Genomic DNA, 17,789 nt, shown 5'->3' on the forward strand with positions numbered 1-17,789 from the left:
CTGTATGCATGTTACAAGTGCTTGAGAACTATTATGATTATATAAGAGCTTGATAAATTAATAAATATACTTTATGACAATTTTTTACTTTTCTTTGTAATTTCTGTATAGCATTAAGTTTTTTGCAAATTTGTCTGATAATTGACTACAGTTTTGTTTTATCATCTGCAGAGCACCTTCAAATCAAAATAACATCAAATTAAACTGACAGAGTAAGGAGCAACTGTGTTGTTGAATGGCTACCTGTTATTTGATTTTTATATTAGAAAAGTGTATATGTGTTTTACCTATACAGTTTGTATCTTGCAGAGACATAGTCTTGATGTAATATCCAGATATGAAGTCCGTTCTGAAGCATATCCTTCACTTTGGTCTGTTGTGAATATAAAAAATGATGTCGTCGCTAATTTAATCCTTGATCGTAACCAAATAGAAACAGTTTTATTAATCCCAACTGCTGAAGAGGCTGGTGAGATACTGAAAAATGTTGATACGTAAGTATTAAAAATACCTTTAGAAAGAAGTTTTTGAAAAATTATATATTTGCAATAAGCTGAAAAAATGAGAAAAATCCTAGATAGAAGGAAGTGCAAGCAGTAGGAAGTGGACACTGTAGACCTGTGTTAATTCCTGTTGATGAAATTAGTAGTAATTGTGGTTTTATATGTAAGCAAAGTTTTATGCTCAAATTATAATCTTAGATCTAGAATCTAATATAGCTCTGAGTGGTGTAATATTTTAACAAAAAATATCAGTAAATTGTTTGTAGACATGCTCAAGTCCAGTATGATTATACCCTCTTCATTAAATCTATCTTTTATGTACGTATACTGTACCAAAATTTCATAAGTCTAATAAAACTATTATCGGGTGAGGATCATAGATGAATTGTGGCTTTATATGATAAAAAATACAGGCAGTCCCCGGTTAATGGCGATCCGGTTTTATGGTGCTTGTCTAGTGCCTTGAAATTTGCAATTTATGATACCATAACGGGCCAAGTTTTGGTTATTGGCACCATAAGGTGCCGATAATAAGAGTTATGGCACCATAATATACCTAACAGAGGCGCCATTCACCGAAACTTGGCACCATAAGCACCATAAATCACTGAGTTTTGGGTTATGGCAGTTTTCATTTATCAGTTCCAAGCCATGAACAAACCCCCACCGATAACCAGGGACTGCCTGTACTCATTTAGACATAGTATACTATGAAAATAACAAAATGATTTTTTAAATCTAACTATTAGAATAGTAAAATTTCTTATTAGCCATAACTATATTATGTAAAAAAAAAATTGTATCCTAATGGGTGCTAATGATGGCCTTAACATTGCAAATTTATATTTACATTTTTATGAATCTGAATTCTTGCAAAATAATCCCTTAGATATAAAAGTACAAACATTTATAGATATCTGTTGTTGAATATATTATTTGATAGTAATTCAGTATATTCCAGAGTACAAAATTTATTACACAAATAATGACCATTTTAAAAAAGAATCTTCTTAGATAATAATGGTAGAATTTTTAATAATATATTTGTAACTAGTTTATGATAAAAGAAAATTTTAATTTTGAAATTTACTAGGATTGCCTGCTTGTTACTTGAATATATAACTTAATATGACTTACTGAGTCATTTTGCTTGTAACTTTCTAGATTTGAAATTGGAATGAAGGAATGAATGGTGAAGATTTCATTGTTCATTTGTGGAACCAACCTTCGGTCATAACAATAGGATAAATCTTCTGGCACCAGCTGGAAACCAGTTAAAAACAATCAAAGTATGTAAATGCAAGCAATCTGTGGCATCTGGCATCTGATGCGTAGTTGGGTGGAAGCAAGTCGAGAGAGTGCACTTTAATCTTGTGAACGCATCAGTCTTTCTTCAACGGCCTTGGAGAATGGACGTTCGCTTTGCTCTTCTCCCCAAGCTTTGTTTCATATTTAGTCAGCTCAGAAGTCCTGTGAGCATCAGCATATTTGTGTGCCCTTCCATGGTTTGTGTGCATGTTCCTCTGGGTCAGATGCAAATTACAGTAGATGTCCTTCACACTTATTCCTCTGCGTCGTCATCAGCTGTTTTCTGTATATGTAAGTTCCTCGCTGAACGAGTGGTTTTCATGCTCGGCTGCCAATCCGGTGGTCCGAAGTTCAAATCCCGGCTCGGCCAACGCGGAATCAGAGGAATTTATTTCTGGTGATAGAAATTCATTTCTCGAGATGGTGTGGTTTGGATCCCACAATAAGCTGTAGGTCTCATTGCTAGGTGACCAATTGGTTCCTAGCCACGTAAAAATATCTAATCCTTCGGGCCAGCCCTACGAAAGCTGTTAATCAGCTCAGTGGTCTGGTAAAACTAAGATATACTTAACATCTGTATGTGTAATGCTTATCTATCTCTCTCAGGGGAATATTGCCCTATAGGGAGAGCAGGTCCAGCTACATTTTGTTCTTTTGCATTTTACATTTGTTATATTGAAGAAATATTGAAACATTTTTGTTAAGACATTTGTGTTTTATTTCTCTTCAATGATAAAATTTCTGTACATTTTCTGGGAACGTGGTAATGTTTTAGTGCTTCAGAATCTGTGTTTCGAGATGTTGGGTTGCAACAAGGTTTACATGCTAGGATTTGGCTTTCTAGTATCAGTATTCCTCCTCTTCCTCACAAATTTTAATGGCGTACAATCTCTGACTGTGTTGGTCCTGTCTGCTTGCACAAGACCATTCAAGATTTGCCATCTTGCCTCTTTCCCATCATTCTGGAAGGGGGAGGGGCCGTGAGTCGTACGGCTCACCTTTTTCTATCCTTACAGATAATATGATTCTTTTTTCTCTCTCAGGATAGAATGTAGTCTAACCTCGGATTTCGTATGCCCATGTTTTTGTATGATTCAGTTTTCGTAGACATTTTCTGATGAAATTTTGAGTCTGGTTCTGTACATATCCTCGGATTGCGCACACCCGGGAAAGCTCCCTCCAGGGCCCACCTCATGATGTGGCCCATTACTGAGCACCCAAACAAAGCATCCCATGTTCTTTCGTTGACCCATTCTGCTTTTGTTTTTGTTGGTATTTGTGCTTTTTTATTCAAGTACATCTGTTAAATAAGCCATCATGGGGCCAAAGAAAATTCCAAGTGCTAGCCCTTCTGTTAAAATGGTGAAAAATACTATAGAATTAAAAAAAGAACTTGTAGAAAAGAGAACTCGTAGCAAATTGTTGGAGGATGTTGCATGCCGATCTCGGTAAGAAAATGCCTACAACAAGCGATGCTGTTAATGAATTTAAGGCCAGGAGAGGCTGGTTTGAAAAATTCAGAAAGCAAATGGGCATATATTGTGTGCCTACTTCAGGGATTAAGGACATGTTTGCAAAGTGGAGTGATGTTAAAACTTTTGTGGAGAATTATCATCCCAACAAAGAAGTTGTAATCCGTGTCTCCAACATGTTTAATGACAGTTTTAACTTTAGGCAAATTTTAAAGAAATGCCAGAAATAAATGTCTGGACAGTTTTGTTGTGTGACAGGGGTCCAGTAACTCGCAAGCTAGTCTTAGTGCCATTAAAACACAAAGAGGGGAAGTAACCTCAGATAGTGCCAGTAAAAAACCAAGAGAAGCAACCCCAGATAGGTCCTTACCTGAAGACTTCTTCTGGAGGGAGATTCCCCTTCCAGACAATAACCTCTCCTCTCCGTCTTCCATATACTAATAAGTGTTTTCCATAAAGGTAAGAGTGATATTAAATGTTCATTTATTAATTTCATTAGTCATTTATTTTTATTTCTCATTGTTTTCTGTCTTTAAAACTGTGTTTAATCCTTATAAGATGTATTTTTCTGAATATTTTTTGGGTGTCTGGAACATAATAATTGTATTTTGTTCATATGCGAACAAACCTTCGGTCTTAACAATAAGATCATTTCTAGCACCTAGCTTGATCTGGTTAAAATGCGGATGAAAGCAAGGAATCTTGTGAGATCTGGCAACGCGTGCATATATCAGGTGAGGAGTGGTCAAAGACCACGCACCTACGCCACCGCGTCAATCTTTTTCTTAACTGCTTGGGTGAGAGTTGTGGTTGACCTCTCTGGGCCTTTACCAAGTTCATTGCCAGTTTCGATTGTGTTTAGTGTGTGTGTGTGTGTAGCTGTTATTATGGCTTCTTCTGCTCCTTCTCGGCCTCGTCAATGTGTGTGTCCCGGAACTCCAGTTTTTCCCGTGTTCTCATCTTTTTGCTTCAGCTGCGACCAACCCCCACATCATGCGTTGTAGGTGCTGCTCTAATGTTTGTACAATAATGAATCCTTGCACGGAATGCTGTGTGTGGCGTAGAGAGCAGTGTAAGTTGTTTTATAGCAAGAGAGAGCATCGGAGGATTTCTACCCTTCCTTCATGGGAAGGTTTTTCTTCTCCTCTTCCCGATGCTTCATCTCCTGCAGTGCTCACACCCCATTGATTCGTCATTGGAAGTATTGGGAGGCCCTCAGGCTAATTTTTGTAATGTCGCCCCTTCTTCTTCGGGAGTTAATTTGATTTCGGGAAGGGGAAGGCTTTTTCATCATTCTCCTTTATTACAGAGTCGGAAGCATCCAAGATGGTGGCAATTTGGAAGACGCTCGGGCTGGGGGTTCTCCATCCTTGGAGGGGTTGCTGGCGCACTTCATGGATGCTTGCTACCCCCCTCCTCAAGCTGACCAGGCCCTCCCCCCTCCTCTCGGCCTCGTCTTCGTGGGTAGCTGAGGTCAGCCATCTTTTATTGCTCTGCCAGTGACTGTTAACCGCTTCTTCGAGTCAGAGGGAAGCTGTGGCGTCAGCCCCACCAGTGACATCACGGGATCAGTCATTTTGTATTCCACTGCCAGTGGCTCGAGGTTAGACTGTTTTGGATAAGTTGGCTGCCATGTTGGCTGGGAGGACTGGAAGGAAACGTGTTGCATCGTCCCTGCCTCCTGTGAAGAGGTCGCGTAAAGAGCCAGTGCTGTCTTCCTTTCCTTCTTCCCCCTCTCCACCACGTTGGCAATGTATCAAACGTTGGAAGGCTGGGGACTTTGCTCCTTCTTCGCCTACGAGGGAGGAACAACGTGGCCGTGTTCTCGAGAGTGTTGGTGTTTCGGAGTGTGTTAGCGTATCTTCCCTTGTGCAATCTGCAGTGGCTGCTTCGTCCTCTGCATCCGTGCATATGATGCAAGCGCTCCCACTTATTCTCCAGGGCCTATTCATCTTCTGATGGAAGAGTGCGTAGTGATGTTCCTAGTGTTGTAGTTGGTTTGTCGCGGGAGTCGCTGTTTGGCTGCTGATCCTTCCATTAATTTTAATGAGGAGCCTACACACCCTTCTCGTCATTCGGTCTCTGTTGCTGGAGGAGGAGGAGGGAGACACGCAAGAGTTTTTGTCTTCCTTTTCAGTAGTTGTTGATCTCATTCGTGGGTTCAACAATTTGGAAAGTAGGGCTCAGGCTCGGTTGTCTTACACTCCTTCTTGCTCGGGGCACATCCAGTCGGTCTTGCGTAAGGTTAACACCTCTGTTTCAGACCGGGATGGTTCGCTTCGCTCTAGGGGCTCAGCCAAGCTACTACCCCCACCTCTCACGAGACATAGGAAGTACTATACTACAAACTCTGCCTTTTTGATGGCGTCATCCTAACCCGGACGTTATTCACCTGAAGCTAGGATTGACTTTGGAGCAGGTGAGGTCAGTGGCTCTGTGGTTGTCTCCACAGGATGCATCAGCATTGGAATCTGTGGCAGCCTCCATGTTGCAGATGGTTTCTTGGCTGGACTTCTGGTCTATGGTTATTGCAGTAGACTGGCGCTGGGCTGACACCAAAGACAGACTAGTGCACCAGGCTGTGTCTAAGTTGGAGTCTCGTCCTCGGAGATGTCCGGCTCCTCCTCCCCTTGCCCAGCAGCAGTCAAAGAGAGCATTGCCTGGTAGGCTGTCAAGGAGTTCGCTTTCGCCAGGGCCTCCCCGTTCGTCTCAGCCTAGATCAGAGGACCAACGTCCCTTTTGCTCTTGTTCCTTTAAGCCAAGAAGGGGCCCAAGGGGCAGAGGTAAAGGGGGCTGCTGATAAGTTAGGCACCTCTCCCTCTCCTGCGCCACGGGTGGGGGTTGCCTGGCGGGCCAGTGGGCCAAGTGGCAGAGTTATGGAGCAGAGAAGTGGGTGGTAGATGTCCTTTGGGTGGGGTACCTACTGCCATTCGACTTCTCTCCTCCTCTGTCGGACAAGCCGCAGCTCAGGAAGGCAAACTCCAGATTCTCTGAAGTTCTTGGCTCTTTGGGAGGAAGTGCAGAAGATGTTGGACAAGGATGCGATGGAGGAAGTGGTGTGTCTGTCTCCGGGGTTTTACAGTCACATCTTCTTGGTGCCCAAGATGTCGGGAGGATGGAGACCTGTGATCGACTTATCCACCTTGAATCACTTCATCAGGAAAACACGGTTCAAGATGGAGACTCCGCGTTCAGTGTTGGCAGCTGTGAGGGAAGGCGACTTCATGCTGTCGATAGACTTAAGGGACACATACTTCCAGATTCTTTGAGTTCAAAGTCCTATGCTTTGGGCTGACAACAGCCCCTCAAGTGTTCACAAGGGTCTTCTCTCTCGTATCAAGTTGGGCCCATGCTCAGGGGATCCGTTTGCTGAGGTACCTTGACAATTGGTTGGTCTTGGCAGTCTCCAGAGAAAAGCTGCTGCAGGACAGGGATCATCTACTTTGGTTCTGTGTGGAACTGGGCATCGTAGTCAGTCAGGAAAAGTCAAACCTCGTACCTAGTCAAAGGATTCTCTACCTGGGCATGGTCATGGATACGATAGTTGCAAGAGTTTTTCCGTCAGATCAGAGATTGGAGAAGTTGCGGGTGGTGGCGCGTGACTTCCTGTTGGAATCACATCAGTCAGCTCATCAGTGGCAGGTTCTTCTGGAAGTGTTGTCTTTCCTAGAGAAGCTGGTCCCTCATGGGCGTCTTCATCTTCAATCTCTGCAATGGCGACTGGGGGAATTCTGGTCTTTGGGGGGGGGGGGGGGGGGGGGGGGGACTCACCCCTGTTAAAGGTTCCTCTGTATCTGGAAGTGAGAGAAGACATTCAATGGTGGTTGGACGACCAAAATCTTTCGAAGGGCGTCCCTCTGTGTTCTCTTCCACCGGACTTCCTTCTGTTTTCAGAAGCCTCCCTCGTAGGTTGGGGGGCTCATTTAGGCGGCCTCATTGCATCAGGCGTTTGGAGTTAGGAGGACATACAGCAACATATCAACATCTTGGAGTTGAAGGCAGCCTTCCTGGGTCTGAAGGAGTTTGTGGAGAAGGTAGAGGGTCATTCTGTAGTACTCATATCAGACAACACCACGGTGTTCACCTATGTGAACAAGCAGGGAGGCCTGGTTTCTCGTCAACTTCATGCCTTGACAGTCGAGGTTCACCAGTGGGCGGTCAGCATTTCGGTAGAGCTCTCAGCCAGGTATATCCCAGGCAAACGGAATGTAGTCGCAGACAAACTCAGTCGTCAGGATTAGATCCTAGGCACAGAGTGGTCCCTTCATCAAGTGGTAGCAGACAAACTCTTCCAGGTTTTGGGGGAGACCCATGTTGGACCCTTTTGTGACTCAGTTCAACAAGAAGCTGGAGATATTCTGTTCAGTGGTTCCAGATCCTTTAGCGTTAGCGGAGGATGCATTCCAACATCCTTGGGACAACCTGGAGGTGTACGCCTTCCCTCCGTTTTGTTTGATCTGTCAAGTTCTGAACAGGCTGATGAGTTCACAGGGTCTCAGGATAACTTTGGTAGCCCCTCTGTGGCCCCAGGCGAAATGGTTTCCAGATCTGCTGTCGTTGTTGTCAGAGGTTTAAAGGGAAATTCCCCTTGGCGGCATCTCCTGTGTCAGCTGCATGCGGAAAGGTTCCACCAGTCAGTAGAATCCCTGTCTCTTCACAGTTGGAGGCTATCAAGTATCTCTTAGCAATAGGCTTTTCTCAGAGAACAGCAGGGGATATGTTCAGCAGTCTCAGAAAGTCGCCCTCTGTTGTTTACCAAGGCAAATGGGCAATCTACTGTGATTGGTGTTGTAAACGGGGTTTTTCTCCACTCGCAACCTCTATTCAGCGAATAGCAGACTTTTTAACCTTCCTCAGACGAGAAACGTAGTCCGTTTCTGCCATTAGAGGCTACAGGGTGGCCCTGTGTTTAGTGTTACGCCTTAAAGGTATTGACATCTCTTCCTTGGAACTTTCCTTGCTAGTTAAGGGGTTTGAGCAATCAAGTTCTCCTAGGGAGCTCAAGCCTCCGACGTGGGATGTTTCCCTGGTTCTCAAAAGTTTCACTAAGGGTCCAAATGAGCCTTTACGTCGCTCATCTGACTGGAACTTGATGCTCAAGACAGTTTTCCTTCTGGCCTTGTCATCTTCAAAGAGGGTAGGAGAGCTCCACTGTCTGAGCTATGATGTGAAGCACACCAGGGGTTGGGGGTTGGTGTTCTTCGAATTTGTCCTGGAATTCGTGGCCAAGACCCAAAATCCCTCTGTGCACGATGACAGGTTCACTTCATTTTCCATTCCATCACTGAATGACTTTGTGGGTGGTGATGCTCAAGAGCTTTTGTTGTACCCTGTCCAGGCCCTGCGTTGCTATCTTAAAAGGACTTGGCACTTTAGACCAGGCTGTCGCAGACTTTTTGTTAGCACAGGACGTACTAAGAAAGAGGTGTCTAAGAATACTATCTCTTTTTGGATATGTGAAGCCATCAGACAGGCATACTTGGCTCTTGATGATTCCGCCACCACATCTGTGCAAGCTAGAGCGCATGACATTAGGGGTATTGGTCCCTCTCTGGCTTTCAAAAAGAACTTGACTGTACATTGAGTGCTGAGCGCTGGTACTTGGTTATGCCAATCCATGTTCACCTCTTTCTATCTTAAGGATGTTGCCCACAGATCTACGGACATGTTTTCCCTGGGTCCTGTGGTGGCTGCCCAACAGGTTGTGTAACTCATTGTTGCCCTTAACAGGGCACTTTTGTATCCTACCTAAGATGATTATGAGGATGAGTGAGTTGGCTGGTCTCCTTTCTCTTGTACCTTTCCTTCTTCCTTCGGGTGGGTTAAGGAATAGACACATCATTCGCTGGACTGGTTTGATACAGGTGAGTAAGGTAGTCATACTGATAGTGTGGTTGCTTAATATACAAATATCAAACCCTCTATGCAGTAGCATGTGCTCCACTCCTTGGCAAGGAGGAGTTGGGAGTGGTAACAAACCCTGGTGTATTGGTTTGCTATTGGACAGTCAAAGTTTCTCTTTGGTTCCGTATACAGTGATTCTCCAATACTATATCATTGTACGTCACTCAGTGTCTGAGTGGTTAGATATCAATTTATCTAGCTTCTCAACAGGCTTCAGTCCCTCTCCAGAAGTCATTTCTTCTGGAGCTGGACTGGTGGGTAGGCCCCCATCTGGTTTAGGATGTCTTGTACCTCCCTCCAAGTATGATTCTATCTTATTGTTGAAACCAAAGGTTTGTTCGCGTATGAACAATTGAACAATTAACAAATTTTCCAAGACAATTTGTATTTTTCATAGGTACAAACCTGAGGTCTTAACATTATACTACCCACCTCTAGCCACCCCTCTGTTTGTTAAGACATCCTGAGTTGGGAAAGACTGACGTGGTGGTGTAGGTGCATGGTCTTTGACCACTCTCTACCTGATATATGCACGCTTTGCCATATCTCACAAGATTCCTTGCATTCATCTGCGTTTTAACCGGATCTAGCTAGGCACTAGAAATTATTCTATTGTTAAGACCTCAGGTTTGTAGCTATGAAAAATATAAATTGTCTTAGAAAATTTGTCATTTCATTATTTCTTACGGGAATTATTATTTCGGACAGTGTGGAACTTTCTGGAACGGATTTTGTAAAAAAAAAAAAACACCAAGGTTCCACTGTACAGCTTCTTGTTATATACTGTCCTTCAGTGTTAAATCCTAAAGGACATCCTGAATAAAAGAAAGTAAGTATAATAACTTCTGTGATTTTACCATTATGTCTGGGTCATTAGAGCATATCAGAACCTAGACCATTTAATAACTTTTTTTTTTCTCCTGTGTTATCAGAAAACAGGTTTTGATGAAGGAGAAGCTATTTTTGGTAGCCTCTGTAAGTCTCAAGCTCACCTGCTCTCTCTGACGAAAAGGCATGGGAATTTGTGGAGTGTTTCATAGAGCTGGTGAGCGATAGCATTTGGCCAACTCATGTGCTGTTGTCATATCGGTGTGAGAAGGATAAAGGGTATACTCAATCACCGTGTCAAATCAAAGGCACAGTTCCGGCCAAGACCAACTATGGCAGAATTCTTTGAGATTGATTAGTCTGTTTTATGGATCTTTGGTGGGACCATAAAAGCAACTTGTTTGAGGACTCACAGTGGCTACCCAAAATAGTTTCGTGTGGCTTGTATGTTTAATGCTTAACTTATTGAAAAAAAAAAATTTTCTTCGTGAAAGCCTAAAATATGAATAGTAGTTACTAAGAAATTTACATAAATAGTAAGTAGTACAAATATTAAAAATGTACGTAGGTAAAATATAGTAAAAGGAAATACATAAAAAGTAATAAGTTATTCTCAGAAAGCCACAAATAATTAAGATACCAGCATTGTAAGCTTGAAAGTTTAAGTTGAAATCAAATACTACAAGGTAATTTAGAAATATTCGCTCTGCCCTTGGTTGCCGTATGTTAGTACTGAAAAACCTGCCTTGATGTTATGCACAGTAGCACCCTAACCTAGCAGGTGCTCTGTGGTCTGGTTTTCTGATATGTTACAGTATATTAGAATAGTGCATAGGTTTTGCTTGTGTGTGGGTATATGTGTATTTATAAATTCACTAATATGAAGCTTAACTTTTCAGGGTTCCACCAAACTGTAAAATTGCTTACACATTGAATGGTGACAGGTATTTCCCAGATCCAAATTACAGAGTGTACTCTGGTCCTGGCAAGAGGCCTGCCAGATTCCTGCAGGTATCTGTAGGAGAAAGAGCCCAGTAAGTCTAATTTTTCATGTTGCTTTTCTTGAGTGATATTGTTGCTGTTGATCAAATGGAAAGATAGATGATTAGCTTGTAAAGCATTTTATATTTCATAGTTGCAAGACATTGCTTTACTACTCTTGTTCATATGCGGAATAAACTTTTGGTTTTAACATTTGGATAAATCTGGTGCCAGCTGGAAACTGGTTAAAAACTATCAAAGATTGTAAATGTAAGGAATCTGTGGCATCTGGCATCAGATGCGTAGTCGAGATGAAAGCAAGTTCAGAGACTGCGCTTGAATCCAGTGACACATCAGTCTTTCTTCAACAGCCTTGGAGAGTGGATGTTCACTTTGCTGTCCTCCCTCCAAGCTGGTTTAACCTAAGCCTGTACCATTGTTTCATAAATTCCAACCTAATAAGTCCCATGACTGTCAGTTTATTTAAACGGCCTTCCAGGATTCCCGTGTTCATGCTTCCTCTGGGACAGATGCAACTTGCAATAGATGTGCTTCAGGCCTGTTCGTACTGCTTCATCGTTGGATGTTTTATGTATAATACTAATCCTTCTCTCTCAAGGGGAATGTTGCCCCTTCTGGGAGAGAGAGGCCAGCTACTTATTGTTCTTTACCATTTTGCATTTGTAATATTGTTGGCATACTTATATTGTTATTATTATTATAAAGGATTAGTTTATCCAGACCTCTAAGCCTAACATTTGTGTTAAGACATTTCAATGTATCATTTGTTCTTCAATGATATCTTGCAACATATTTTCTAGGAACATGGTAATGTTTTAATCTTTCAGAATTTGTGTGGTTTGGGACGTTTAAGACATTACAGGTTTGTGTTGCAGATAAGGTTTATGTGCAAGGATTTGTTTACCTATCACAGGAGTGTTCCTCCACTTCCTCAACACAAATTTTAATGGCGGAAGATTTCTAACTCCATTGGTGCTGTCTGATTGCTCAGAACAAGTCAGGATTTTCCGTCTTGTCTTTCCCATTAATGGCGAGGGGGTGTGAGTTGTATGGCTCACTCCCTTTCCTTAACCCTTACAGATAAATATGTTCCTTTTTCCTCTCTCAGGATAGTAGATGTCTTTCTTCTCTTCCTAAAGGGGAAGACATATTTGTTTCTTTTCAGGCTCTACAGTTGTCAGCCCTGCTTCTTGCCTTGAAGTCGGGCGGCTGCAGCACATTCCGTTCAGGTCTTGGGAGTCCCTCTGCTTTGCTTCCCTCTGCCAGAGTTGCTACTTCATGCAACACATTTGCTAGTAACTAAGTAATGTTTTAGTTTTTCAGAATTTGTGTGGTTTGGGCATTCAGGACATTCGAGACATTATAGTTTGTTCATGAAACTTACCTGTCAGATATATATATAGCTGTATTCTCTGAAGTCCGACAGAATTTCTAAAACTTACGACACACGTAGTGGGAGTTAGGGTGGTTAGTACCCATTCCCGCCGCTGGGAGGCGGGTATCAGGAACCATTCCCATTTTCTATCAGATTTCTTCTGTCGCCGGTGTCGTAAACATCTGTTTACACACCTCCGCCTCAGGATTTTGGAAAACTTTTCATTGCTTGAGTATCCTCTTGACTTTTTGGTTTTTTGATTGGATCGATAGCTTGGCATACGTGACTTGGACTGTTTTGAATTTGGCTTAGATTTTTTCCTTAAATATGTCTGGATGTAGTTCGGCTAGCGCCAGGGTGTGTTCGAAAGTGGAATGCAAGGTTAGGCTTCCTAAAGCCTTGGTTGATCCTCACACATTGTGTAAAGGGTGTAGGGGGCAAGAGTGTAAATATGATTTGCGCTGTAATGAGTGTGAAAGCTTGGATGATTTACAATGGAAGACGTATGAATCCTACGTAAATAAGTTAGAACGTGATAGGATTAGGAGGTCTTCCTCCAGGAGTAAGTCGGGTAGCAGACAGGGTCTTAATGTATCCCCTTCTAACCCTCCTTTAGATTTTGTGTCTCCTAACCCCGTAGTGTTGCCTTCGGGCCCTCAAGTGGTGTCTGCGGAGGGTAATGCCCTTTCGCTTATCCTGGATTCATTGAAGACGCTTGAATCTAAAGTGCTTGCCCTTGAAAACAGGCAAAATAAGTGCAGTGATAGTGCCCCTAGTGAAGTGGAGGGGGCGTCAGATCGGCCCTATAGCGCCTCTAGGCTGGGACCTCTGCCGGACTCCCAGGACTCAGGGAGAGGGCATGTCGAAGGCCGAAGGAGGGTTACGGGGAACCCCCACCGATCTGACGTCCCTTCAGCAGTTCCTGTGGACGCTTCCCAGGCTGCTAAGGAGCGTGCTCGAGCACGTATCCTGAAGGATTGTTTCTCGTCTTCCGACGTGTCCTCCCCGCGCAAGGGGTGGGAATCTCGTTCGGATTCGCGACCTTTGAAGAGGACTCTTCAAGAGCTAGACGCTTCACGTCATGCTTTGTCTGAGTGGCATTCTTCTCTGGAAAGCGTAGCTTTTCCGCCCCAGAAGAAGTCTAGGACGTCATCCGACGATGACGCCCGCGAGCGCCCCAGTCGCTCTAGAGCCAAGGCTGTTCCTGGGAGAAGGAAGAAGGTGTCCCCTCGCCCCTCTCCTTCTCACAAGCGCAGCTCGTCTCCGCGTAAGGAGACATCTCAGACGGAGATCATCATTGCTATGCAACGGCAACTGGACGCTTTACTGAAGCAGAAGGAGACGGTTCCTCGTCGCAGGAAAGACGATAGACTTCCTATCAAGAGAACTAGGCAGTCTTCTCCAACGGCTCCTCTTTCGTCCCCGTCTTCTGATTTTTCGCCCTCTAGACTTCGTTTTGCTCCCCAGGGTTCGTCTAGAGGTGACGTTAGACGCCAGGTTAGAGAGAGATCTCTGCATGCTCCTCTCTCTTCCCGTAGAGAGGACGCTCGGCGTTCCGACTTCGACGCTTCTGCTGACGACGATTTTGTAGCTGTCGGACGGACTTCTATGCGTTCGGCCCCTCTTCGACATGACAGTGTTGACGCTCAACTATACGCTAGTCGGGCAGTTGATCAAGTTTCTTCGCGGGACGTTCGTAAGGACGCTTTGCGGGACGTTAGAAGAGTCTATGATGGACGCTCCTTTGGACGCTTCGCTGGACGCTCGGTCGGACGCTGATTTGGACGCTCGAGAGAACGCTAGGTTGGACGCTCAGATGGACGCTCGTAGACGTTCTAGTAAGAGCTCTGTGGACGCGAATGTGGAAGTTCGCTGTCACTCGGATGTTGTTCCCGAGGCTTTGGCTGACGCTTCTCGTCTTATTTCTTCTTCACGTTCGCCTCTAAAGGTGATTCCTGATCCTGTGACTGTTAAGGATCCGTTACCCTCTTCTTCTCTTCATCGTTCGGATAGGAGACTTGGAGCTAAAGGACTTCTGCCTCTTCCTTTGGATTTGCACTCGGGTAGGGAAGAAGGAGAACTTAGCGGTTCTTCTGAGGATGTTGATGAAGAACAACCTGCTACGTCTGCTTCGTCAGATTATCAAGTTTTGGCACGACTACTTCGTGATTCGTTTGGCGATACTTTCCAGCCTGCTGCTCCTCCTTCTCCTCCTTCTCAGTTTTCGTCGTCGAAGACAAGCAAGACTCCAGGTTTCGTGAAGATGAAGACGTCGTTATCTACTAGAAGAGCTTTCCGGAAGGTTAACGCCTGGATGGAGTCTAGGAAAGCAAAGGGAAGGACTACTTTCGCCCTGCCTCCGTCTAGACTTAGCGGTAAGGCAGGGATGTGGTATGAGACAGGCGAGGAATTAGGATTGAAGGTTCCTACGTCTGCTCAAGGTGATTTCGCCAGCGTGGTTGATGCCTCAAGGAGGTCCCTTTTAGCCTCAGCTAAAGTATCATGGACGACTTCCGAACTGGACCATCTTTTGAAGGGACTGTTTAGGTCCTTAGAGGTCTTCAACTTCTTAGACTGGTGTCTTGGAGCTTTAGACAACCAATCTCGTAAGCCAGACTCGATCAGCTTGGGGGAGCTGTCCAGTGTATTGTCATGCATGGACAAGGCCGTCAGGGATGGCTCAGAGGAGTTAGCCTCTCATTTTTCAGCAGGGGTGCTTAAGAAAAGGTCGCTTTATTGCAACTTTGCGGCTAAGTCTGTCTCTCCCGCACAGAGGACAGAACTTTTGTATGCTCCCTTCTCGAGTCATCTCTTCCCCCAAGCTATGGTGAAGGATCTGGCAGTTAGTCTGCAAGAGAAAAGCCACACAAGACCTGTTGGCTCAGTCTTCGAGACGTCCGGCTGGCCCTTCAACGTCGTCAGGAGCCCAACCGTTTAGAAAGCAGAAGCCCTTTCGTGGAGGGACTTCCGCTAGATCGTCTCCTCGAGGAAGAAGCCTTCCTAGAGGTAGAGCCCCTTCCAAGTCTAGGGGCAAGAAGTGAGAGATCGTGCCTTCAGTCACCGGTAGGAGCCAGGCTGCAGTTGTTTGCAGAAGCCTGGAGAGAAAGAGAGGCAGACACCTGGTCTCTCGACGTCATAGAGAAGGGTTACAAGATCCCTTTCATAAAGCCGCCCCCGTTGACTTCCACTCCCAGGGACTTGTCCCCATCGTATCCTCAAACAAAGCGAAAGATACTTTTCGACCTGCTCGAGCAGATGCTCGAGAAACGAGCAGTGGAACAGGTTTTAGACCTGGCAACGCCAGGATTTTACAACAGATTGTTTCTTGTACCGAAACAATCGAAAAGGGTGGCGGCCGGTCTTGGATGTAAGTCGTCTAAACCTCTATATAGAAAAGCAGAGGTTCAAGATGGAGACACCTCAGTCAGTTCTGGGGGCCTTAAGACCCGGAGATTGGATGGTATCACTCGACCTCCAGGACGCCTACTTTCACGTCCCGATACATCCCCAATCGATGAAGTACCTTCGGTTCGTACTGAAAGGGAAGGTCTTTCAATTCAGGGCTCTTTGTTTCGGACTGAGTACGGCCCCTTTTATCTTCACCATCTTAATGAAGAACGTGGCGAGGTGGCTCCATCTTTCCAACATCAGAATCTCGCTCTATCTGGACGACTGGCTCATACGAGCCTCCTCGCAGACCCGGTGCCTGAAGGACTTGCAAACGACTCTGTCTTTAGCTGCGTCCCTGGGACTTCTGGTGAACTTCGAAAAGTCACATCTGACCCCAAACACAGTCCATCATCGTGTATCTGGGGATTCAGATGGATTCAGTGGCTTTTCGGGTTTCTCCCTTTTCGGCTTTTCCCGTCCCAGGAACGTCAGCAACAAGGCATAGAAAAAGTGTCGGCCTTTCTAGGGAAGGATTCATGCTCGGTGAGGGAATGGATGAGTCTGCTGGGGACCATTTCCTCCTGCTGGAGAAGTTTGTTTCCCTGGGGAGGCTACACCTCCGACCTCTTCAGTTCTTTCTGTCGGACAGCTGGACAGAAAAGGACAACTTCGACATGAAGTTAAGCATCTCGGAAGAGGTGAAGAACCATCTAAGATGGTGGCTCGATCCGTGGAAGCTGTCAGAGGGCATATCCCTCAAGCTTCAGAACCCCGACCTAGTGTTGTTCTCCGACGCGTCATCCACGGGGTGGGGAGCAACTCTAGGGGGGGAGGAAGTGTCAGGTACCTGGAGAGGGGAACAGGTAACCTGGCATATCAACTTCAAAGAGCTGGCAGTGGTTCAATTAGCGCTCCAGTTCTTCCAGAACAAAGTCTCCCGTCGTGTAGTTCAAGTCAACTCGGACAACACCACAGCCCTGGCATACTTGAAGAAACAAGGAGGAACACACTCTCGCTCCCTGTTCGCTCTAGCGAAAGAGATTCTACTTTGGGCAAAGGAGAGAGAAGTCACAATATTGACAAGGTTCATTGCCGGAGTCGAGAACGTCTGGGCAGATCTCCTCAGTCGACAAGGACAGTTATTGCCGACAGAGTGGACTCTCAATCAAGACGTATGCCAGGAGCTGTGGGGTCTTTGGGGATGCCCCTTAGTGGACATCTTTGCAACGTCAAGGACGGCGAGACTTCCTCTGTATTGCTCCCCGGTTCTCGATCCGGGAGCAATAGCAGTAGACGCCCTTCTATGGGATTGGACGGGCCTGGATCTCTACGCTTTTCCCCCCTTCAAGATCCTGGGGGAGGTGATGAGAAAATTCGCAGCATCGGAGGGGACGAGGTTGACTTTAATCGCCCCCTTTTGGCCCGCAGCGATCTGGTTCACAGAGGTGATGTTCTACCTAGTGGATTATCCGAGATCTCTTCCGTTAAGGAGAGATCTACTCAAACAGCCCCACTTCGAGAGGTACCACAAAAACCTCTCCGCTCTGAGTCTGACTGCGTTCAGACTATCCAAAAGTTGGCCAGAGCGAGAGGTTTTTCGAAATCAGTGGCTAAAGCTATCGCCACCGCGAGGAGACCATCATCAATCGCGGTTTTACCAATCGAAGTGGGCAGCCTTTAGAAGTTGGTGTAAGAGAAAAGGAGTTTCCTCTACCACTACCTCTGTGAGCCAGATCGCCGACTTCTTGCTTTATCTTAAACAAGATCTGAAGTTGGCAGTGTCAACTATTAAAGGCTACAGAAGCGTCCTATCTGTAGTTTTTCGCCATAGAGGTCTTGACCTCGCTAATAACAAGGATCTCCATGATCTATTGAGATCTTTCGAGACGACCAAGGTACCGCTACCGAAGTTACCTTCGTGGAACCTGGATGTGGTCCTCAAATATTTAATGTCAAATCGCTTTGAACCTCTTTCCTCTTCGTCTCTACGAGATTTGACGAAGAAAA

At 45.0% G+C, this 17,789-nt stretch overlaps 1 protein-coding gene across 3 annotated transcripts in view; it reads left to right on the forward strand.

The window, feature by feature from the left end:
- The window catches only part of LOC135227060 (structural maintenance of chromosomes protein 6-like), a 287,005-nt gene that overhangs the window by 172,672 nt on the left and 96,544 nt on the right, over positions 1–17,789 (forward strand). For all 3 annotated transcript variants that reach the window (XM_064266876.1, XM_064266875.1, XM_064266877.1), the window contains exons 14-15: positions 310–494; positions 10,915–11,049. In XM_064266876.1, coding sequence (XP_064122946.1) covers positions 310–494; positions 10,915–11,049 — 320 coding nt within the window. The remainder of the gene's footprint in view (positions 1–309; positions 495–10,914; positions 11,050–17,789) is intronic.

The sequence above is a fragment of the Macrobrachium nipponense genome, chromosome 15 (assembly GCF_015104395.2).
Source record: "Macrobrachium nipponense isolate FS-2020 chromosome 15, ASM1510439v2, whole genome shotgun sequence".
Classification (NCBI taxonomy): Eukaryota; Metazoa; Arthropoda; class Malacostraca; order Decapoda; family Palaemonidae; genus Macrobrachium; species Macrobrachium nipponense.